At 36.4% G+C, this 24,758-nt stretch overlaps 1 protein-coding gene across 1 annotated transcript in view; it reads left to right on the top strand.

Moving 5' to 3' along the window:
• Positions 1–23,124, top strand: part of ppfia1 (PTPRF interacting protein alpha 1) — a 56,886-nt gene extending 33,762 nt beyond the window's left edge. The window contains 16 exon segments of the mRNA XM_055230243.1: positions 3,767–3,796; positions 5,546–5,670; positions 6,515–6,687; positions 6,890–6,966; positions 6,968–6,984; positions 7,774–7,785; positions 9,181–9,262; positions 10,732–10,932; positions 13,582–13,644; positions 16,446–16,621; positions 17,214–17,311; positions 17,401–17,576; positions 17,928–17,996; positions 18,062–18,218; positions 21,571–21,599; positions 21,601–23,124. Of these exon segments, the coding sequence (XP_055086218.1) occupies positions 3,767–3,796; positions 5,546–5,670; positions 6,515–6,687; positions 6,890–6,966; positions 6,968–6,984; positions 7,774–7,785; positions 9,181–9,262; positions 10,732–10,932; positions 13,582–13,644; positions 16,446–16,621; positions 17,214–17,311; positions 17,401–17,576; positions 17,928–17,996; positions 18,062–18,218; positions 21,571–21,599; positions 21,601–21,633 (1,518 nt within the window). The 3' untranslated portion in view covers positions 21,634–23,124.
• Positions 23,125–24,758: the final 1,634 nt, after the last annotated feature.

The following is a 24,758-nucleotide window of genomic DNA, read 5'->3' as shown; positions in this document are numbered from 1 at the left end:
TTTTTCCTGATCTGGCTATAATGTTGTTTCTTCATCAAAAACATACCTGGAGTTGTTTTGTTTTATTCACACGTTTAACACACTAACCATGCATATTTAGACTGAGAGACTCTCAAACAGAAAACACCTTGTGATGTCATGTGGTAATACAGGCAGTGCTCCACTGTGTTTTTAAGACCAGTGCACCTTCATTAGAATGATTTTGATGATTTCAGCCCTGAAAGTTCCAATCTCAGCAAGTTAACAGCAACGTTTTACCTTTTGTTCAGCAAACTACCTCTTCATGACATGACATGGTGGAACAGAGCATTTTGAGCTTTGGAGATGAAGAGAGATTAATAAAAAGGGTTAGTCTGAATGAAAAAAAAAAAACACCTCCAGGTATGTTTTTGTTGAGATAGTGTCATTTTAACATGGTTTAAGGATCATAAAAGTCAACTTTGCATAATATAGGACCTTTAAGAAAAGGTTTGACTTTTTTAGCAATGGGAAACAGAATTGTTGACTAATATTTTTGTTCATATTGTGGTTATTTTCTATTAATGTGAACCTCTGATGTACTAACGTAACACTAATATATTTTGTATTTGAACCTTTAACACTTATGTTTAACCCGCCTTCCTGTAGCACTATTGTTACGACCCGTACATCATCCAGAGCTCTCTGTCCCAGCAGACAGTCACTGTAATGCCCTATGCACCCTCTGGGTTCAGCCCTCTGCCCCAGCCCTACTCTTACCCTCCATACTTTCAGGTATCCTTCAGTGGAGAGACAACTGCTTTTATTTTTGGGTCTTTTTACTCTTTTGGTGGGTGCAGTCTGAAAATTTTTTAATGATTCTAGTCCTATCTTGAGACGGTCCAACCATAGATGCTTATTTCTTTTCTAGAAAATTCTTGTAACATTCAAAACAAAATATATAACTTATTTTACCTGCGATAAATAACAGTTTGGTACTTTGATTGTTGATTCTGCTGATACGGTTGCAGACCTACTCGTCTTTGTAAAGAGTTGTAAGTGTGTGATTCTGGCTGGACAGGTGAAGTTTAAGTATGATGCAAGTTGTATTATTGCCAAGTAACACCAAACAACTGAACTGGGCTTGGCTTGGACGTTACTGCTCAGGAAAGGTCCTGTTTTATTTATGTAATTACTTTTTAGCATCAATGCTTATGCTAACAACCCATTTCAGCCGCTTGTATCCGCGATCTTGTCCTTTCGGTCATTTCCAAAGCTCATGACCATAGGTGAGAGTAGGAGCGTAGAATGTAGACGGAAATTGTTCCGAGGAATGGGGAGAGATAGAAATTTCCAACTCGCCAGCACTTAGCCTGCCATTTTGAGAATTCTTTTTAGGAGCCTAAGCCCAACCATCCTAATAACAATTTTCAGATTGTTATTATATTAAAATGTGTTGAAACATATTTGATGTATTTATTTAGATGCATTTAATACATTTAAATGTCTTGGCTGAGGTTTAAGTTTCAGGCAAATGTGGCATGAATGTAAATTTATACTTGTGTCTGAGTAGACTCTGCACACCTGACTGTACATTACACAGTACACAATACATTTCAGTCCCTCTGACCTCTGATACCCGAGGAAGGTCAGAGGGACCGAAACATTATACTAATAAAACTGATTCAAGATTAAGTGATGAATGTAAAACTACTCATAAAAGTGCAGAGATGTCACTTTATACATTAAAATGTTTCACATCTTCAACACATTGACATAATTGTCCATAGTTCAGTCATCTGCTCACCTCTAAGCCTACTTTTGGCTCATACCACCAATAGTTTCTTGTTACCATAGTAATAGCAGCAATAAAAAAGCTAACATTTTAATTTCAAAATATCAGATAAATTTCCTCTTGCCCTCCTTATCTTTACCTCATCCTGATCTGAACATTTGAGCGGTAAAACGGAAATGAGCGATCATGTTTTTTTTCTCCCAGGGCAAAATCTAGCAGAAACTATGTCAGGTTTATTTGCTTTGGTAATGCCAGGCCTGTTAGGAATGCAAGAGCAAACCACTCCCACAACTGAAATGGAAATTATCATACTGGTTTATGTAGGTTTAATGCTGCTGGCAATGGGTTACATATAAATGAAGGGAAAATCACCTTGTAAAATATAGGGTGGCAGAGTTCTTACATTGGAAACTTATATTTTTAAAGATCGGCTGCACCCACTACACTTTTTCTGATCCAGTTAATAAGTGTGATTCCTGTGGTGTTTTTACTTTTTTAACTGGGTCTAGCTTTTGAGCTGCAGTGATGTGTAGACTTTTTTACTCTTTAAGATTATCTCTTCTTTTAAAAATTTCACTCCAACTTAAAAGTGATCAAATCTGTATAATTGTTATAAAAAAAAATAGCACACCATGAAGGTGGTTTGACCGGGAAAATGTGCATTAAAGGTACACTGTGCAACTTGTCGCCATCTCGTCTCCATGGAGATGTTATAGCTTTGCCTGGAATGTTTCACAGTATGGCATTAAATATATCTATGTTGCATGTTTTTAATTACAGATCTTTTTATTGTTTCAAAAATACATTGAAAAGTGCATTTTTAAAGTGAGTGAGTTCTGATGGCATCACCGGCTTGCCTCAGTGGAGATATATAGGTTTAATGCCAGTCCAATGAGGTTCATCAGCTGACAGAAAAGTGCTGGTGAGCAGTCCAAATTGTCAGATATGAATTCAAACTAAACCTTGGTCTGGAAAAAGAATCTATTAGAATGAAATGGTTTTAATGCCATACGGTGGAGCATTCCAAGCAAAGCAATAACATCTCCATGTAGACAAGTAGGTGGCGGACCCCCAACCAAAAAAGTTTCATAGTGTACCTTTACAATATTTTATTACCATTGTTTATACATGTCCTGTTCAGATCAAATATAAAATGTACTGATGGTTACCGCAATGGTGATTAGTTTATGATTTGAATACAAACGGAGATAACATTAACATATTTTGCCCATACATAAAAATGTCTTTGAAATCCATCCTTCCCAAAGTCCCCTTTTCTTTTCCTGGTAAACGGAGTACAACTGTGTTTGTGTGTGTTCTTAACTGTGTAATTGCAGAGCTGTCAGATGTAGGAGGTTTTACTGTCACTTGTGAGGTCTCCGGTTCCTTTAATCTTCAATCTTCCCTTTTATCTGTTATCAAATTTGCTGTGAAAATAACTGCTTTCCTTCTCCCTCCTCTTTGTTTTATAGCCACCTCTCTACTTTCTCCCTAACCCTTTCCTCTTTCTCTTCCTGTCTCTACACTTTTTCTCTCCTTTCTCCCCTATCCTCTCTATATCTTATACCTTTTCCTACTCCTCATTTCTCGCCCTTTTGTTTCCTCCTCCCCATCTCTGTTTACATTTCCTCTCTCTCCTATCTGTCCTCTCCTTCTATCCTAGCCTCTTCTCTCTCTGTCTGCAAAATTGGGCGAGGCCGAAAGGTCAATATCTTCCGTCCTTCTCCTTCTCTCACACTTCTCCCACCTGTCCTCTTCTATCTTTCACTCTCTCACACTAACTTCCTGATTCACCTCTGTAGTATTTCTCCTCCTCTCTTTCACTCACCCCCGCCCCCACTCTCCCTTGCTCTCTCTCTCTTATTTGCAGTGGCTCTAACCTTTGACCTCTTTGATGTTGAATTAAATCACCTGTTGTTGTCTCTGTGTGTTTGTGCATGACTTGGTTTCACTGTGATTCTTTGGTCTAACTCACAAACACTTTTCTATCTCTCCTTTTGCACCGCGCTTCAGCCTTGTGACCTGCGCAAGCATCGCAGGAAGGTAATCTAACAGCTCTCCTCTCTGCAGTTTCCTTCTAATACAAACCAATGGAGCATTTCTGGAACACATTTTGCAATAAATCTGATTAAAAGTTCTGGACACAGTTTTGAACCGTGGGTGAAAAACATTCAGAATTAACCGTTGGCCCCACCCACTTAGCCCCTTCTCTCACTCTGACGTTTAACCATAACAGAAAAACAACTGTCTGGTATAGTCACAGGTAGTAGTGGCAGTTTTCACATGTGCTCCAAAATTCTCATCATGAACTGATTTCTGGAGTTCCAATTTACTTAGGCCTGTCACAGTACAAATTTTGAAGTGCAATATATTGATGTAGTAAATATAGATGATAAATGATAATATTGAAAATAATTTATGCCGCTGACACAAAAACCCCAAAGGAGATTTAAATCACAAAAAACACGATTTTAAATTTACAATATTGTTAAAAAAAAAATGCGCTGCAATAAATATACAGCAGAATGAAACACTTTAGTACTTAGTTTGCATCTGTAATGAGTCTTAGAAATTATTAGTTCTTCTATGACTCAAATGTTATGTTATTAACCATATATAACCATAACCAAATGTTATGTTATTAACCATATATAACCATAACCAAGTAGTACAAAGAAAAAGTATAGATGAAAAATATTGAGCCCCGAAAAAATATAGTTCTAGGCATCGTATATAGAACGATAAGTTGAAATAGTTATTATCACGACAGGCCCAAAGTAAACAGCTACATCTGATGTGAGTAATCTGATTTCTGTCCGATTGTTCACACTTGTGCAGGTTTTGATGAGAGGACTTATGCAACTTATGCAACTAATGTGGCAAAAAAAAAAAAAAAGGAAAGTGAAAATGTTAAAGATTTAAATGATTTTGAAATTGGCTAGATACAACAATTACTCTAAAAACTCACACTTGTGTCTCTTGGGGATAATTGTGTTTGAGGTTCAGGGCATTCAATTTGAATAAAAATAAGGCCAGAAATTCTCTATATTTTATAATTGACAGTTTGACTTTACGCTTTTGAGTTTGTACTTGTAATTGTTAGAAGTCTTGTTCTAGTGTGTTTCAAAATCAGTTCACGTTTGGTTTTGTGTGTTTATAAATGTGCATCTTAATAATAACTAATATGTTTTTATTAACATATATTTAACTGTAATATGTTAAATGTAGCATATTTTTACATCTGACACCTTTGCAGTCAGTGTATAAATTACACATTGACTAGTGACCCCTTGTGGCCAAAATTGTGTCTGCACTCTATTTATTCTGTATATTAATAATATATGAATAAAAATTACAGCATTTTACAGTTTGCCATTCTCAATTAAAGTTGCACTATGTAACTTTTCTGTGACCTGCTAGTCTCCATAGAGATATTATTGCTTTTGCCTGAAGCGTTCTAAAGTGTGGCATTAAACTTGTATATCTTTGCTCAAAAATACCTAAAAACTGCATTTTTACTGTGAGTGCGTGACCTCTTCACAGATCTGACCCATAACTTGACTTGGTGGTGTCACTGCTTGTTTCCATTAATGTAGATAAGTTTAATGCTATACTGTGAAACATCGCAGGCAAAGCAATAACATCTCCATAGAGATAGCAGACATCATAAAAGCTACATAATGCACCTTTAACTCACAGTACTTTAAGTTATTAAGATGCCCATAAGTTTTAATAATTCAAGAATTGTTTTGGATAATTTTATCTTTGATTAAAAATATATATTTTGTTTAGTCTGCTCAGGATGACAAAGCCACTATCCGCTGTGAGAGCTCTCCTCCTTCCACTCCTCGTTCCATTCGTTTAAATAGAGAAGCAGGACACACCGCTAGTCATGAAGACATCAGGGATTTCAGAGGGTAAGACTGGGGAGGGCCTCCTCCTGCTGGCTTCCATAGAAATTTTGTTCCTTTGACTATAATATTCCACAGTATGACATTAAACTGCTCTATCTTTATGAAGAATGTTCTGAAGTATGTTTTTTCAAGTTTCTTTTTCCATTAATTTATACAGTTGACTTTACACCTCCAGAAAATTACATGGCATCACTTTAAGAATACTAACTCCAACTGAAGTCAATGTATTTCTTCCAAAATCTGAATTCTGTTCCACACCACAGCATGTCCTGATAGAGCTGCAGAAGTTTGAAACATTTTTACATCTTCTGACGTTTATCAGCCCTTTATCTAAAATGATAATTCACAGTCTGTATATTGGTTTGTAAATGGTCCCTCGTTATATCGTGGTTCACCTTTCGTGGTCTCACGCTTTTCACAGATTTTTTTAGTGCAATTTTGCATGTTTTTTTTACAACGTATGAATGTGTATTGTGTTCTACGTCCTGATTGGCTAAGGGACTGTAGATCATTGTCAATCAGTCTCCTCCTTGCCATGTCAGGATGAAGAGGCACGGTCAGAGGAACTGTGAAATACGCATGAGTCACTATTAATCAATTAAACACGAGAGAAATGTGAGAAAATGTTAATGTCTGTCTCATAAAAGTTCATGAAGTGTGTGGTGAGGGGTTTTACAGCCTTAAAACATACATAATAATAAAAAATAAAGCTGACTACTTCGCGGATTTAGCCTATTGCAAGGTATTTTTAGAACGTAATCCCCGCGATAAACGAGGGACCACTGTATCAACATTTTTGTACCATTCAGATTTGATTATGTTTTGACTTTGTCTGTTGTGTTTGCAGTCTGTCAAACCTCCAGGACGGTCAGGGCAGTAACCCCAGCAGCAGTAACAGCAGCCAGGATTCGCTGAATAAAGCCGCGAAAAAGAAAAGCATCAAGTCTTCCATCGGACGTCTGTTTGGGAAGAAGGAGAAGGGACGACCCAGTATCCCGGGACGGGACTCCACCAGCCAGGGTAAGGAGCAAGCAAGGACTAGGCTATGATGGAGATGAGTTGGGTAAGTTTTTGAAAAAACATCTGCAACAGTGCAGACAATCATCACTGTTCTAATAAGCTGTAGAGTTATTCCTCACTCAAACATGTCCAGCATTTTAGATATATTCTCTAATGCTTTTGACCTCTTCTTATTGATTATTATTTTGTATTTCTGTTGTAGCTGGGACTCCTGAAGCCGAGAGCTCGCCAAAGGACGGTTTAGGGATGGGCACTTTGTCAGGAACTGCTGAGGAAAACCAGGAAACTCCAAAAAAAGTGGGTCTCAAGATTTTTGAATGTTACAATTAGGCCTGTCACGATAAAACACATTAACTAATATTGCACTTTCCTGCATAGGTTATTGCAGATACATAAAGTGCATATGATGGCTTTTTGTGTGTTTATAATTATTGCTTTTATTTATTTTTTTACTTTTATTATTTTTTGGATAGTATATGTGGTAAATGTATTTATCATTGTGTTACATCAGTGGCAGTTTGTGAAGAAAATTTGAAAGGAGGACAATTTTGTGGCAGTTGTCATACATTTTTGTCTTTTGTGTAAATTAGACAAGCTTTGGCCCTCATTTAACTGTTTGGTTGCTAGATTACTATTATGGATTTGCCTCTACTTGTATGACATCTGATGCCCATGTACAACCAGAGTTTGTTTCCTGGGCCTTTCTGTGCGGAGTGTGAAGCACAATCTTGCAGTATAATTTTGTTAACTCCTTTTTTGTGAAATGTGTCTCCTGTCATATGCACTTTAAGATAAATATCAAACTCTAAAAATATTGTTTACTGTATTGAACAATTGGTCAAATATAGTAATTGTAATTGTCTTGGCGGGCCTAACTATGAACCTTTATATTTAGTACACTATAGTAAACTCACAGTGGCTTTTGCTCACCTGTTCACTCTGATAATTTGATTTGATTTGTATTTTTATCCCATTCATCACCACCATTGTGCTTCATTGAATCTCTGTTCATTATCCGCTGTAATAATTTGCTGTTTTGCCAACTTCCTCTTTTCCATTACATCATCTCGATCATCTCATGTGTAGCCCAAAGACCGGGTAAGTTGGTTCATGTTGATTCGGTTTCGGTTTGGCCTCTTTTGCTTCTATCTTTCCTGACTCACAACCTTAACCCAGGATCCAAGTCTGTCCCTGCAAAACACGGTGCCTTCCCATGATGCAACTGCAATGCTTTTCTCTCAAATGTTTGACTAACTTTGAATGTGTGAGCATGGATTTAAATAAAGAAAATAAACTATTTCATAGCCCAGCCTTATCCTGTGATAGGTTTTTAAGTCTGTCCCTACAGCTTCTAAAATTGCTTGTCAAAATTGCTTGCTGAGTCCAGGATGTATCTAATGCATTTTTGAATTTCTGATCTAATTAAAGGTGCACCATATAGCTTTTGTCATGTGTCCACCACCTGCTTGTCGCAATTGAGATGTTATTGTTATTCCTAAAAGGCTCCATAGTATAGAATTAGTCGAAATTCTTGGAGAAAAGACATGTCCTGCCGATCTATTAGTCGACTAAAAACTGGGGTGGCAAAATATTTACAAGCACACACCACATAGGAGCTCAAGCAGAAACAACAATTTATATTTACAGAAAAGTACAAAGGAATGGGTATTTTCAAAAATGCAGATTAATTCATATTTTACTTCCAAGTTTTTGGCTAAGTCACTGCATTCCATGCTTTTGTCCCATATATATCCCTAAAATCAAAAGGAAATGGTCAGCTGATGTAAATTTTGGTCGACTAAGACTAAAGGACTAAAGTATTCTTTTAGTCCTCCTTTAGTCCATTCCTTCAGCCCTATCTTTAATTTATTTAATTATGCATATTTGCTTATAAAATGTACTGAAAAACATGCATTTTTACTCAAATCTTACCTATAACTTGGCCTATGTGGATGGATGGATTAAGTTTAAATCAATAATATTTCCATGGAGACAAGCAGTTGGTGAGCCCTTCACCAGAAAAGTTACATAGTACATCTTTGAAATGATCTCAAATTTGTATGTAAACATTTCAACCTGCAAGGTTTAGTTAGACCACATAAGTAGCAAACCTCACTAAACTGTTTATTTTTGGACTTTTGGACTGGCTTTGCTCAGACAACTACTGAACAATATTATGACACCCACAACTTCATTTCGTGGGTTATAAAATATTGTAAAGATTTGGGTGACAGTTCAGACCTAAAAATAAAGATTCATTATTTACAGAAACCTAGGAAATCTCATATTATTAAGTGTACTTTGTGTACATTTACTATATTTTAAACTCTCTATTCTGGGGATGTCTTTCATATTTTTTTCTCTTGAATTGAAAAACTGCATGTGTGACGTGTGTTTTGGGGGTTGACTCTAACAATTAGGATTAAATATGTTAAGTTTGATTTATTCTTCCACAAAGAAGAATAAAATGTCTAAGTTTCAACTTTGTTTTAGGCATGAACTTCTTGAGGAAGCGCGCAGACAGGGATTACCGTTCGCACAGTGGGACGGACCAACTGTTGTGGTTTGGCTTGAGGTATAATTCTCTACATTTTATCTCATCATATTTAAAAAATGTTTAAATTGGTGTTTTCCATAACGGTAATTGGTAAATTGAGTAATTGCTATTAGCATTATCAATACAAATATTTGTAATGATGTAATAAGGCAAGGCAAGTTTATTTGTATAGCACAATTGGTACACAAAGTAATTCCTAGTGCTTTACAGAATAAGAAAGACTAAAAGATTAAAATCATAGTTGAAACAAATCAAAATGCAAATAATCATCATAAAATGAACATTAAAATAGACAAGTGCAGAATAAAAACCTTTTCAGTTATATGCACAGCTAAACAGAATCGTTTGGAGCCTGGATTTAAACATTGTCAAAGTAGAGGCCTGTCTCACATCTTTAGGATGACTGTTCCAGGTTTTAGCTGCAGAAAACTGAAACACTGAATGTAAAAAGCTGCAGATGTTATTGATTTAATGTGGCCTGTTAAAGTTCAAGTCTGAGTCCATTATTACCCCTACATTTCTAGCCTGATTTGAAGGTTTTAGCGAGAGAGACTGGAGGTGACACGTTCTCTTTGTTTCTGTGGACCAAAAAAACAAAAAACAATAAAACTTCATTTGGCTGTTGTTTAGAATGGCCACCTATTCTTATAACAAAAACACATTTAAGTCAAATTGTGACAGATAATTAGTATTGCCACAATATTAACATGCAAACTTTTTTTTTTCAGATTTTTATGCAAAATTCATGTAATTTGTAACACACAATAATGGTATCAATCATATTGAACCAACAACTGAACCAAAGTGCTTTTCATAAATCTATCAAGTCAGTCCTTTTGTAAGATTAATGAATTTGTACATGGTCTCTGACAAAGCAATAATACAAAAAATAATGTAAAAAACAATAACAATACTATTATGTGTTAAAAGCCATTGTGAACAAATATGTCTCTAGTTTCATTTGAAAGAGAGGTAAAGTAGGGATCGACTATAACTCAAACTGACCTGACTGAAAACCCACCTCTTCTCCATGGCATTTAATACTAGCTAGACAGGATACCTTGGTGTTTTATTGTTCTTTTCATATGTATCGTGTTATCGTATTTGTTTTTTGTTTTATGTGGAGCATTTAGATCAAATCAGATTGTTTTGAATGTGCTTTAAATAAACTTGAATTGAATTGAAACTCGAGGGAGAAAAAAAAAGAGTTCCAAACCCTAGGACAGGCCTCATCAAAGGAGCAGTCAACCCACTGCTTGTTTTTTGGTGCTGGGTGCTGACTGTAGTAGTCTCCTTAATATTATAATGTGGTCTTATTTTAGTTCTGACATAGATCAAGACCATTCTAAAAATGTTCAGGAAAGGTCCACTTTTATCCTATTCTTGTAAATTCAAATGCGTAACTACTTTCCATATAAGTATTTATCATTGGGTATTTAGTCATATTTTCATAACCCTTCAACTAATACTCGTCCTTGTTTCGATAGCTGTGGGTGGGGATGCCTGCCTGGTACGTTGCTGCCTGCAGAGCCAATGTGAAAAGTGGAGCTATAATGTCTGCGCTGTCGGACACAGAAATCCAACGAGAGATCGGAATCAGCAACCCACTGCATCGCCTCAAACTGCGACTGGCCATTCAGGAAATCATGTCCCTGACCAGCCCCTCTGCCCCGCCCACTTCCAGAACCGTAAGAAACATACACTATTTCCTATTGATTACATTGTACTTTGCCATGAGATACCTAAAAGGTAAATTCACAAACGCTGAACCCAATTGTTTCTGTTGGTGAATACCGTATTTTCCGCACTATAAGGCACACCTAAAAGCCTTTAATTTTCTCAAAAACCCACAGTGCGCCTTATAATCCAATGTGCCTTATATATGGATCAATATTGGTCAATTATGACACCCGTAGTCAGGAGGCGTCGCCGAAGTAATAGCGGTAATAACCCTTTAAGGACTGAGCACACTATGGGCCAGTATAGCTCACCTAGACCTAGACTTTTATTCTTTTTTAGCCATAAAAATCATGTTAAACGAAGTATCAGAATTTACTGCATTTTTTCCCACACAACTATTTCTATTTTACACATCCATCCGTATTTTTTTCTTTTACACGTCGAATAAATGACTAGGAAAATCCCTGCAGCACCGTGCTCTCATTCGACACCTTCGAGGGACAACAGAGGCAGATTACCGTAATGACGGTCAAATATTTAGATAGCCCCATGTCTCCGCTTTGAGACGCCGTTTGAATTTACACTAGAGCACGACTGGGCGCAGAGTTGCGCTGCTGGAAAGTCCGCAACTGCGAGTCTAACGGTGACAATAGGATCCGATGCTATAGGGATGACGGGGAGACGGGGAGTCAGCGCCGGGCGACGTACGCCACAATCTGCCAATGGATTGCGGATGCCTGGGCTGATATATCAGTCTCAACTCTGGTCCGAGCTTTCACGAAGGCAAGAATTGTCACTGAACTGCCAGACAACAGCAGCGACATGGATAATGGTGATTTTGACGAGACAGAATCGGGCACTTTGAATGAGCTTGCCTAACTGTTCAGCTCAGACACTGAAGAGAAGACCCGACGGATTTGTGAATGAGAAATGAAACTGAAAAGTGAGCTTTACGTGTTTCTTTCACGTGTTTACAACTAAACAAGGCTGGGAGATATTGTGAATATGGACATTAACGTTTTGAACAACGTTGAGTTATTGTGTTGCACTATTTCGTTTTCAGAAGGTTTTTTTTTTTATTCTATTGATAAAGTTTGACTGACTAACTTATCTGACTGTTTTGTTGACATTCCCTTTAGTGCAGCTCCATCTCGTGGATGCATAACACAACCCCAGATACTACAGTAGTTTATATTCTATGCGCCTTATAATGCGGTGCGCCCTATATATGAAATTTGTTTTAAAATAGGCCATTCGTTGAAGGTGCGCCTTATATTCCGATGCGCCTTATAGTGCGGAAAATACGGTAGATTAGTGTTGTAAAATTTTAAACTTTATTTCGATATGGGGAATAGACTTTGTACACAATATCGTTTCCGATACCACGATGACAATAAATCTTTATTTCTACAATAGAATGTCATTTTCAGCATTGCATCGTCAAACTTTTTCTTTTAAATTATCATTGGTCTTATATCTGTGTAATCCCTCGGTGGCCCATGGGCGTATACTAGTCTGCGTGGTCTTATACTTGTTCTGATACACCTCAAGATCATGCTAAAGCTATTCAGGAAAGGTTAATTTCTGTCCTGTAAATGGGACTTTTTTTAGTCTTGATACCTGTTAAAAAGAGTATTTAATTTCAATACTAGTTTAATATCTGATTTGATACTTTTGATAACCTTAGACTAGATCCCATTAAATTATTGTATTATGACATAAAGCTGCACTAGTTCAGCATCGATTTTACCTTTCCCCATCTGTATTAAATATTATAAAATGATGTAATTTCATCTGAAACACAGCAGTACAAGCTATGCAAGAAAATATCATGTTAATATACGTTATAATAGTCCTATATTTCAAATGTTTGGGGTTGTTTTATGCATTGCAGTCACATCACAATGAGGTAAGTTTTATTCTCTCAAACGGCTTCAAATCTTTTCAATCAATTACAAAAATGAATTGTCAAGTACTCAGTTATAAATCTGCTGTGTGTTGTCTGTATCTTTCTCAAATTAGTTAAAATATCATTAAATCAATCTCTGCGAATCTACACATTATTAGCTATAAATGTACTTTTCTTTTTCATCAGATTAACTAGTTGATGTGTTTGAAAATGAATGAAAAGGATAATATTTGAAAGGGTTTGGTTTCATCCTGGGTTAGACACATTTTTTGCTGTGGTTCTCAACCTGGAATGGTCTGTATCTATCTATCATTGGGAAGTCCTGGCTTAGTTCTAGTTTAGTCTAGAGTTAGACCTACTTTAGTCCTGGATTAGACCTGGTTTAGTCCTGGGTGAACTGAATTAGTTGGGTAGTTATAGCACATACATTCAAACAAACATTCAATAATGGCTGTTATGTTCTGCCTGATTGGTATACTGTTTTACCTGCATGTTAACACTAATAAATGACAAATATTGTGCTAAAACTCCTATCCTAACTTTATCTGACGAGTAATACCTTTTAAATGATTTTCATGATTGATTTTATTTCCTGATTTTATTTTTTACTAAACAATAATAACACTAAACCAACTCTTCTTTGCTCTTTTTTCGTTCCACTTCCTTGTTTTTCTACCCACTTTCTATCCACACCCCTTTCCTGCATTCTGATTGGCTCTCGCATGTTTTTGGTGGGTCACGTGATCAGAGCACGGGCAACATTTGGGTCACTCATGAAGAAATGGAAACTCTGGCAGCAACTCCTCCCACGGTTAGTCTGCGATAGTGGTGTTTTGTAGTAGTATAGTGATTTGATTCATTTCTTAAAGTGCATATGGCAGGTTTTCACGTTTGTCTAATTATGACTTGGTTTGTATTACCTCATGACATCACAAGGTGGAACAGTATTTTCAGTATGAGAGAAGAACAGCCTAAATATGCAGGGCCTAAATATCTTAAATATAATCATATTAAGTATGATTTAGTGAAAATGTACTCTGACCTGTCATATGCACTTTAACATCTTTTTTTTGTAGATTTTTCATCATTGCCAATACATCATGTAGAAATAGAATCTAAATATGTAAAATGTTGACTTAAAGTGGTAGATTCCCAAAGATGATAGGAAACGCTTCCCTTGTTTGGAGAAGCAGATTACATGGAACACTAATATATTCCTAATTTATACAAACTTTGACAATATCCTGTGAAAATTGAATTCAAAATATTAAGTTTACTATCATTTCTTTTAATTTATATATGATTTTATATACAATAAAGTCCCTGTGTCACTGCTCCTTCTGCTTTGCTGTTGTCTATCCATGGGTTTCAGAAAAATGAAAAATGAGGACTGTTCCCGTAGCGATTAACAATTAAAGCAAAATGTTATATTTTTTAATGGAAAAGGGTCCCTACAAACCCATGGACAGAGTCTATAGAATTACCTTCCAGTTTGGGTAAATTATATATAGAAGATGTCTAAGTAATTTTTTGCTATTTGTCCTATCTTCTTCTTGTAGTTACAAATAGGGATGTAACAATATCCAAATGCACCATAAGTAAACATGGGTTACGCAGAAAGTGTATTTCGGAATGAGTCAGGAGCTTTCATGATGATACATTCATGATGAGAATATGTTGGCCAGTTGCATCATAGTGTACTATTTAGCGTAGACAAAAAAGGCTGAATACTGCACAATTTAGATATCACAAACATATTTTTACACAAAATAATAGTTTCTTTAAATGTGGTCTCTCTAAAACTAGTCTGAAGTTTCAATTTTGTCCTATCTATTATTTATAATTGTTTTCCAGCCAGGACACTTGTTGAGATTGGTATTTAGTTTTAATAGGTTTTGGTATCAATTAGTATCTGGATTAGCGATGTCGGGGTTTTTTTTTTGTTTGGTTGTTGTTGTTTTTTTTGTTTTGTTTTGATGTTTTTTTCATGGCTCATTCCAGTACAGATTGGCTATAGGCCTCTGTTGGAGATTTAAGGCCGATAGCTAATGAGCTAAAAAGTAAAGTCTATCTCTAACCACAACAATAACAAAAAACACATATTTTTAGACAATAGAATGAATTTTACCACAAGATAATTATAGTTTCTTCATAATTGCCATGTGATCTTTTACCAGTTCTGATAAAGATCAAGACCATTCTTATTTTTCTAACTATTCTAACCATTCTTAAAAGTTAAAGTTTCAGCCTTCACATTTCAAATGAGTGTTTGGTTTTGATATTAGTTTTAGATATTTCTTTGTCAAGCATGCATTGCAGTTAATGCTACATCCCTTATTACAAATGGTAATGGACCTAAACACACTTTATTAAACTTTTGTAGTGTTCCTTTGTTTCTTCATATTTTTTCTTTGCTTGTTTCTGTATCATATTGACATTTTGTCTGCTCTAACCCAGCTCTCTGTCTCACTAACCCTCTGTTTTCTTCTCACTGTTTTAACCATGCTAACCCCAGGAGGATGACGATGGTAGCTGGGCTCAGGTTTGAAAACTGTTCCTCCAAATCCCAACAATCATCTCCTCCCTGAATCTGATCAACTGCTTTTTAAAAGGGGCTGCACAATTGTCCTGAAAATAATGTTCAAATCTAAGCAAATACAACCTCTTAAGAATCTAGATGTATTACAGTATTTGAAGGTGCACTATGTGACTTTTTCTAGCAAGAGGTATGAGAGAGATGTTACGTCAATCTTGGCCTAAAATGTTCCACACTATGGCATTAAAATCTTCATGGAAACAAACAGAAGGCAGAATGAGCAGCAAGGCAAAGTTATGGGTCAGATCTGTGGAAAGGCATCCCCGCACACAATAAGAATTTATGGGGTTTTTTTAGGTATTTTTGAGCAATGAAAAAAAACAAACACTTGAAGGCATACTAGATACATTTTAATACCCCATCATAGAAAATTCCAGAAAAGCGTATAATATTTCCATGGAGACAAGTCGGTGATGAACCCCCATCCAGAGAAGTTACATACTGCATCTTTAATATACATTTTTTTAATTATGTACACAGTCAAAACAATTCTACTGTTGAGCTTGAACTAATTGTAATTTCATAATTAAGACCCAGTTTGGTTCTAGTTTAGCCTTACTAGCATTAAATTTTAGTTTTTTAGTAATCTCATGTGATCATGTTTAGTCACGACGTAGTCCTAGTATAAACCAAGCATTATTGACCTGATTCATACTTCCTTACCATTTCGTCCTGTTTAAAACTTGATCCCTGTTTAGTCTGGGTTACCCTTTGAGGTTGATTCAGCAATTATGCATACAAATAGAACTGAGGTTGCAGTGTTAAAAACACATCTATTAATACCAGTCATAATATTGGTTTTGTAATAGGCAAAATTATTGCACTCATTCTTCATTCATTCTTGTGCAGCCCTAATTTAAATGCAGCATCTAACCCAATAACTGCTCACTAAATGGTAAACTGACTACCCTTTAAACCAGAACAATAGCTTCCCTAGTAGAAATGCAACAACTCCACTGTCCACTTTTATTTTTAATTTTAAACATGATTTTAACTTCCTCTCCTCTCGGTCTCAGACTTTGGCATATGGAGACATGAACCACGAGTGGATTGGCAATGAGTGGTTGCCAAGTCTGGGTCTGCCTCAGTATCGCTCATACTTCATGGAGTCCCTGGTGGACGCCCGAATGCTTGATCATTTAACCAAAAAGGACCTGAGGGGACAGCTCAAGATGGTCGACAGCTTCCACAGGTACCACACTGGAGCATTACTGTGTTATTATTGGACTTGTATCAATGTGTGAGTTTATTCGTGTATTTATCTAACATAACTCAACTGTTTACATGCTTGAACATAAAGTTTTGTTTTTTTTTCTGTAAAATGTTATACTAAATTGTAACCGTTAGTTATTTCATTTGTTACATTATTTTCTTCTATTTTAAAACCACTGTGTTTTGACAAGAGTTTGTGTGGCATTGGTAACCAACCCAAAGCTCTCTACTTGGATCCCAGTTTCTGAATAGTCCATACTGCCTTTGTGCTCTTACCTCTGGCTCAGACTTCACACAGTGCAACTACAGTGCTCTTAGTCATTGCATCACCATGTGGTCTCATGTAGTAGCTTTCAGTCTGTGACCACAACAGCGCTCTGCTCTTCATGTGACCGGTAGCTTGCAAGAACACCATTCTAATACTGGAGTTGGTAGCGGTCGTAGAGGCCAATGGCACCCTTGTCAGTCTGCTCCAGCGCAGCTGTGGCCTATTACAGTTGAATGAGGGGTGAATGAACAATTCACAAAAGTATCAAGCAATTGCCAATTATTTTCACTTGTGTGCTTCACAGGAATAGTTTTCAGTGTGGCGTCATGTGTCTGCGGAGGCTAAACTACGATAGGAAAGAGCTCGAGCGACGGAGAGAAGAGTGTCAATTTGATATTAAAGGTATTCACATTCGATATAATATTTTCTTAAACCAGTATTTTATTTACATCGTCCCTCATGCCTGGTTTGTTGTCCTTGTTTTTCCTTAGACGTGCTGGTTTGGAGTAATGAGCGCGTCATCAGTTGGGTGCAAGCCATTGGGTTGAAGGAATACAGTGGAAATATATACGAGAGCGGAGTCCACGGGGCTCTCATGGCTTTAGACGAAACATTCGACCACAATGCACTGGCACTACTGCTGCAGATACCCACACAGAACACACAGGTAAATTATACTGCTACTGTTGCTGCTACTACTATTACTACTACCCTTACAACTACTGCTGCAGATACCCACACAGAGTACACAAGTAAATTATACTACAACTAATATTAGGCAACATGGTGACTAAGTGGCTAGTCAGGTCGCAGGTTCGACTAAGGTCCTGGTCAAAACTAGGAACAAGATGTGAAGATGGCTCCCTAAGTGTTTTTCACTGCTTCTGACAGGTTGCCTCAGTAGCACAGAATGATGGGTCAAATGCAGAGAATGAATTTCTCTCACACAGGATTAATAGGGTACACCTTAACTTTAACTGCAAGAACTACTTGACAGGTGATGTTGTTTGTTTTTAAGGCCAGAGCAACCCTGGAGCGTGAATTCAACAGTCTCCTGGCTATTGGCACGGAAAGGAGGATGGAAGAGGTAACAAGCAAATTAATACTATAATGATTTAATAAAATTCTGTAATAATAATATCATGTTTCCAGGACGACGATAAGAACTTCCGCCGTGCTCCGTCGTGGAGGAAAAAGTTCCGGCCCAAAGACGTGAGGGGACTGGGAGCGTCAGACACTTTACCGGCCAACTTCAGAGTGACGGGTGCTGGGTCCCCCTCCCCTCAGCCAAAGAGAAGCCCTGTAGACGGTAAGATTCAAACACTAACAGAAAGCAGAACTCAGTAACTCAATGCATTCACACTTGTACTTATTTGGTCCTGGCTTGAGTCCAGTTTAGTCCTGATGCAGACTTTGGTTTGGTCCTGTTATAGTCCTGATCTAGTCCAGGTTTATGTTTGGCTTTAGTCTCAGTTTAGTCCTTATTTTGATGCTGTATATGTGCAAATGTGAATTCACCTTTATTCAGTTGAGTTGAGCTAGTATGTTGAGTGGGAAAAAGACAAATTTTACGTATGTAAAAATGGTGTACAGGGCCTTGTAAGGAAAATGTGACAAAACATTATCGAAAAGTACTGAGTTTCCACTTTTAACCTGAGTTTTATATAATGTGCATGAATGTTTTCTTGCTCTTCTCAATGCTGTTAATATGTCTATAATAAGTCTATAATATCTGACTGTTTCTAATGTATTCTCTAATTCCTCTGAAATGCCTGAGCTGCTCTGCCTAATATTGTGATGCTGTGACTAACGGCATGTTTTTGCATGTGACCCAAACACAGGGAGTCAGTCTATACAGAGGCTGGACACTGCCACAGTCAGGACCTACTCTTGTTAACACAACGGTGAGTTTGACATAGAGATATAAGGACCAGTTTTACAGTGTGGTTCAGTTTAGTATGAGACATCATCTGCTTTTCATTTTACTCTAAATATTTGCGCCTCTCATCAAGTTTTTAGTAATGTAGTAGAGTAGACAGAAACATCGATCACTGTGTTCAAAGAATAAAACCAATACAATGCATGAACTCACAACAAATTACATACATACCTTTTTACAAAGACATGACCTTTTTTAATTCTACCACACTGAAATTATTTAAATTTTTTACCTTATGTATTTCAATAATGAACTTATTGTATTTATGCTATTTATTATTTTTAACATTTTAACACACACCCATCACCTAATTTCCATCACACTACAGGGTCGGCAACCTTTAACACGCAAACAGCCATTTGGACCCAGTTTCCACGGAAAATAAAACACTGGGGGTCGCAAATACTTTTTGACATCTAAAATGAAGATAACGTAGTATATAATTATAATAATAATGTAATAGAATAATGTAGGTTTTATTTTTCACGGACAAGCCTTCTACACGTGGCAGATAAATATGGCAAAATAAGTTAAGTGCATAAAAAATACAACTCACTAAACCGCTGCATCAGTGGGAGCCATGCGCTTTGCGATGAGGTGGACCTATCGAGGACTGATGAGAGACAATGACACCCGCAGTGTGATTATGTCTAGTCTGCTCTGCAGTTTCTTTCAAAAAACTCTAAAGGCTTATCTTTTAATCCCAGGTGCTTAGTCTCCATGTGCCGAAGTAGTTTTGAAGGTTTCATTGCCTCATTTGCTTTTCCCACATATTACGCAGAGCGGACTCTGCGCGTGAGTCACCTGTAGCGACAAACCCATATTTTAAGTAGGACTCCTGGTGTTGTCTCTTAAATGTAGTTTCCTTTTTCTTGGTGGTTGTAGGATCCTCTTCTGGTTCCTCAGTTGGCCTTTCCCCTTTGTTAAAAAGCTCTCCAAAGACTTTTGTTTTGGCTCATTTTCACTTGCTTGTGGCTCTACTTTTGTGCGTCGTGTCTGATGTGTTATACGTGATACGTCATTGCGGAGAGAAGAGCAGATCTATCACAAATATAATATACTTGTCACTACATCAAATAGATTTCTGTGGCGATTTCCTCTCATGATTTTCATTATACATCTATGGACAAGCTTATTAGCGCGTCAGGAGGGACGGGCGACAGTTACATCCTCCTGCTCCTGACCCTTGTGTGCGCAGCGTCTGAAAATCAGGGCTGTGTCTTTACGACTGTGAGTTGTGTTTGTGAGGCGTGAGCAGTGTTTGTTTTTAACATTGTTCCGCGAGTGTGACACTTATTTTGATCAACGAAAAATAAGAAAATATATTGTAAATATATTGTATTTTAATATTTCAAGATCACAATAATCTTCCAATTTAAACTGCAATAAAAAAGAACTAACACAAATAAAATACATTTCAATTAAATACTTGAAGTTTATTTTCCCAAGCCACGCAGAGCCGCAGTATAAGGATGAAAGAGCCGCATGCGGCCGACCCCTGCGCTAATGAATATTTACTACAAATCAGTGTGACTTCTGCTGTTGCATTTGAGAAACCATGACAGAAACGCGTGGCTTCACCTTGGCAAGTGCCACTCTCGTGTCATTTTCACAGCAAAGTGAAAGAAATGCGTGGCTTCACCTTGGCAAGTGCCACTCTCGTGTCATTTTCACAGCAAAGTCTGTTCCTTTTTTTCGTTTTTATGTCGTTTTATGTTTTTATGCCGTTCAAACAGCTCATTTAAGTTGGGCAGGTACTTCGATAGACACATCAAAGGGTGCATTTGTTGAATTGGGCCAACGTCTGAAGACGCTTGCAGTCTGCTAATCATATGAATCGGGTGCGTGTCTTGACCTTCGCCGAACCCCTGAGACTGACTCAGCGAACCCCTAGGGTTCAATCGAACCCAGGTTAAGAACCACTGTACTAGATACTCATTTTGCAGGTATTGATACTAAAAAAATCACATTCACAGGACAGAAGTTAACCTTTCTTGATACAGCTCAAGGTCATTCTAAATCTATTCAGAACAACTATATCACCACATAGACTGGTATATGCCCATAGATCACTATGGAACCTACCTGGACCACAGAGGGATTACACAGATATAAGGCCACATTGGAATATAAAAAAGGTTGTATTCTTGTTACAAAATGAAAATGTACTCAAAAGTTTTACTCTAAAAAACCTAAATTAAAAAGTACATTATGTAACTGTTTAATTTTTACAAAAAATACAGTGAAAAGCATCTATTTTTAGTGTGATCTATTCTGTAACTCGGCCTAGTGGTGTTTTTTTTATAATGTTTAGTGCCATACTGTGGAACATTCCAGGCAAATGGGGGACCATCCATCAGAATAGTTGCATAGTGCATTGTTTCAAAATATTGTATTGTTTTATTACCATAGGAGTTAATTTTTTTATCCCAGGCTAACAAATGTTAGCCAGGTTCCTTTCAGTCTTTATTTACCGTAATACAAAAACTTGCACACTTAACTGAACCATACGGCCTTGTTTAAAGGCCTGATAAATGCACTTTTATGTATCAGCTGTTCACTGTCTGTTTTTGCAGCTTTATTTGTCATGTTTTCTTCTGCTTAATAACGCATGTCCACGCCTCTTTTCTCTCTTCTCTCTCCCCTCTCCTCTTTCGCTCCTGTCTGCTTACTCTGTCCATCTCTCCTCCTCCTCTCAGTTTATCCCTCATTATTTCTATAGGTAACCGCTGGTCAGAAGATGAAGGAGATTTTCCCTGCATTTAAAACCAGAATGATGAACTGAAATATTTTTTTTAACTAAATTTAATCAGAAAAAGACTGTATTCCTCACCTGAAGCTCCCTATAGGAACCTTTATAGACAAATGTTGGTTATAATATTTATGTAAACCAATGGGACATTTTAATAGATTTTTAGACCTATGTATAATCTTTTTTACCTCGTTTTTTTTCTTAATCAAAAATAAACAGTTCCCTTCTGTGCCCGAATATTAAGCTTAATATAAATATATATATAACTGAATGTTTTAACCAAGTTTGTACATTTCTACCAGAACTGTCTAATCTTTTTATAATCCTGATTCTATGGAAAAAGATGTTTTATTTTCGCTATAATGGCAAATCTAATCATGAATTTAAAGTGACTTGTTAAATCTCTGTATCTTTTATCCCTTTTTATCTGTAAGTACTTTTTTGTAATTTCTCTAAAATACTATGGACATTTTTAGGTCAAAATACTGTGTCAGTATCAAACAGATTTATCACTGTGAGACTATATCAAGTTCATCAGTCACTACGTTTACATGCAAAAATAAGAGGGGAAATTCAACACTGCCTATCTTGGCTATAAATACTTTCTAGAATGCATGCAACTGTTGTGTGTTTGTATGCAGTGAGATAAGGAACTAGAGAGGTCGTCGCCATGGTAACCTGTAGTAAATAATGTCCAGTCCCAGGAGACATGTTTTAAGTTTAGAATTCTACTCAAGAACCCAGACAAACTCACAGAGAGCCTTAATATTTTGATTTGGGTTTTGATTGAGCTTTTTTGTATTTGTACTTTATCTAAGGCCCTGTTCTACTAAATTAATGTGAACAAATGTGAAAAAAAAATCTTTGATTTTTTTTTTTCTTATTTTAGAGTAATAATCATGAACTTAACAGAATAATTATCAATGATTTGTCCATATGACATATTAACAGACAAACAGTTTAGCTCTGTAAAAATCACAAACCAATGCAGTGTTTTTAGAGTGAATATTAATGTTCATAATTCAGAGAAAAAAGTCCCAATCAAGACAGAGTTCCTGCATAATTAGCACACAAATATATCATATTATATGTTTATTTAAACACTTGAATCAATTAAGTTATTTCCAATCACAATTTAGTGTTTGTTCCACTCATAAGATGGCCACTGTACTTGATACAGCAACAGAACTCACGCTCTGTCTAGACCTTATTTTATGGGTTGTACCATACGTAATTTATTATTATATGGCATTAGAAACTCTGCTACTGTAATTTATCACAGCTGTATTAACATGTCAAACATGGATGGTGGTGATGGATGGTAATAATAATTTAGTGTAATTTTGGAAGAGTTCTATTTTTAATATGTTATTTTTGCAGCCTTTTTAATAATGTTCTAACTGCATATCTTCAAAGCAACAATTACCATATTACCCATTTTCCACCTCCCATTATTTCATGACAATAAAACTAGCCCTAATACACTTTGAAATGAGAATCATTGCTGGTATTTTCTTTTTATATGGAAAGAGGGCTGTGTAAAGTTCATTATTTTAGATACCATTCTGTTGCTGGGTTTCAAATGAACATTTTAGAACTTTTTTTTTTTTTTTTTTCAGAACATTTTATACGCATATCATATTTAATATATATGGGGGTAGCTAAAATGAATATTCCTGAAATGAAGATTTCTGTTGTAATATAGTGAATTTTTGCATTTATTAATTCTAATGGACACACAATTTATTTACTGTAATAATCAAGGTTAACAACAAACCAATTCTCCATTCATAAGGCAGAGTTACTTTATGTTGCCAGTGTCATTTTTAGTTACAGCTGCAAGATAATCACAATTTGGATGGCCACAGTTGGCATTTCACAAATATTGAAATTATTTTAGTAATTTAATGTTCCTATATATGAGGTTTTATTAAGAGTAAAACTTGCTAACCCTCTAGTTTAGACCTCCACAAACCCCTCGTTGGTTTAGCAGTTCATATTTCAGTTTTCGTAAAAATTTTAATGATGACTTTGATTGCAAGTCTAATCTCAATACTGAAAAATTGCAATGAACTTTTTTTTCTGCATGTAAACATACTGACTGATAGCATTTAGAAAGGCTTAAACCCCCTTTCTTTTTATGTCCATAACTTAAACCAAATGATATCTCGCTAAGCCATATCTTTTATAAAACTGATGCAAACAGACTTCAGACTGTAATTTTCAGGTTAATATTTTAAGTTGCATGGATGACTCCTCAACTTTACCTACCGCACCGAATCCCTTTAAAAATAATCTATAAAGGACGCATATTACGCCATTTACTGATTATAATGTTGTTTCCTTATCAAAAGTTGTTTTGTGTTTTGTTTCATTCTCATGTTTAACTCACAAATCTCTGTTCCACCTTGTGACATCATGTCGTAATCCAGGAAGTGCTCTACTGTGTTTTTAAACTCCATACACCTTCCCTAGAGTCATTTAGATAATTTCAGAACAAAAGGTAAAAGGTAGCTGTCAGCTTGAAAACTTCCACTACATGACATCACAAGGTGGGACAGAGCATTTTGGACTTTGGAGATGTGGACAAACCAGGATTACTCAAACATATGTGAATAAAACAAAACGCAACTCTGGGTATGTTTTTGAGGAGGTAACAACATTTTAACATGACTTACAGCTCACAAGAGTCAATTTTGCGTAATATAGGACCTTTAAGAACTTTTCAGCGCAATCTCTGTGGAAAAATGCATGTGAAATACGGGACTGTTCATTGTTGCACCTACTCATTAATGGACCAACTTCACCGAGGCCTGAGATCGATCGACCGCTTTGCAAAAATATAATATCATTAAAGCGTAAGGATCCAACTTTTAACGTATCTTGTAAACACTTTATCAATGCTACAATACTGTGCAAAAGTCTTGAGCAGGTTTTCAAGAACGATATGCATAGAGTTAGGTATATTGATGATTGAATTATAGCTGTGTAATTAATCAAATTGTAATAGAGGTTCAGTCATTCTGTCAAAATTCATCTTGGGTCTTTTTAATTGAGAGGACTGCATCATATATAAATATATACACACACACACATATATATATATATATACACACACACACGCACCCACACGTGTGTGTGTGTATGTATGAGTATGT

The sequence above is a fragment of the Periophthalmus magnuspinnatus genome, chromosome 3 (genome assembly GCF_009829125.3).
Source record: "Periophthalmus magnuspinnatus isolate fPerMag1 chromosome 3, fPerMag1.2.pri, whole genome shotgun sequence".
In the NCBI taxonomy this organism is placed as follows: domain Eukaryota; kingdom Metazoa; phylum Chordata; class Actinopteri; order Gobiiformes; family Gobiidae; genus Periophthalmus; species Periophthalmus magnuspinnatus.
The sequence above is the reverse complement of the archived record's forward strand: the minus strand, read 5'-3'. Positions and strand labels throughout refer to the sequence as shown.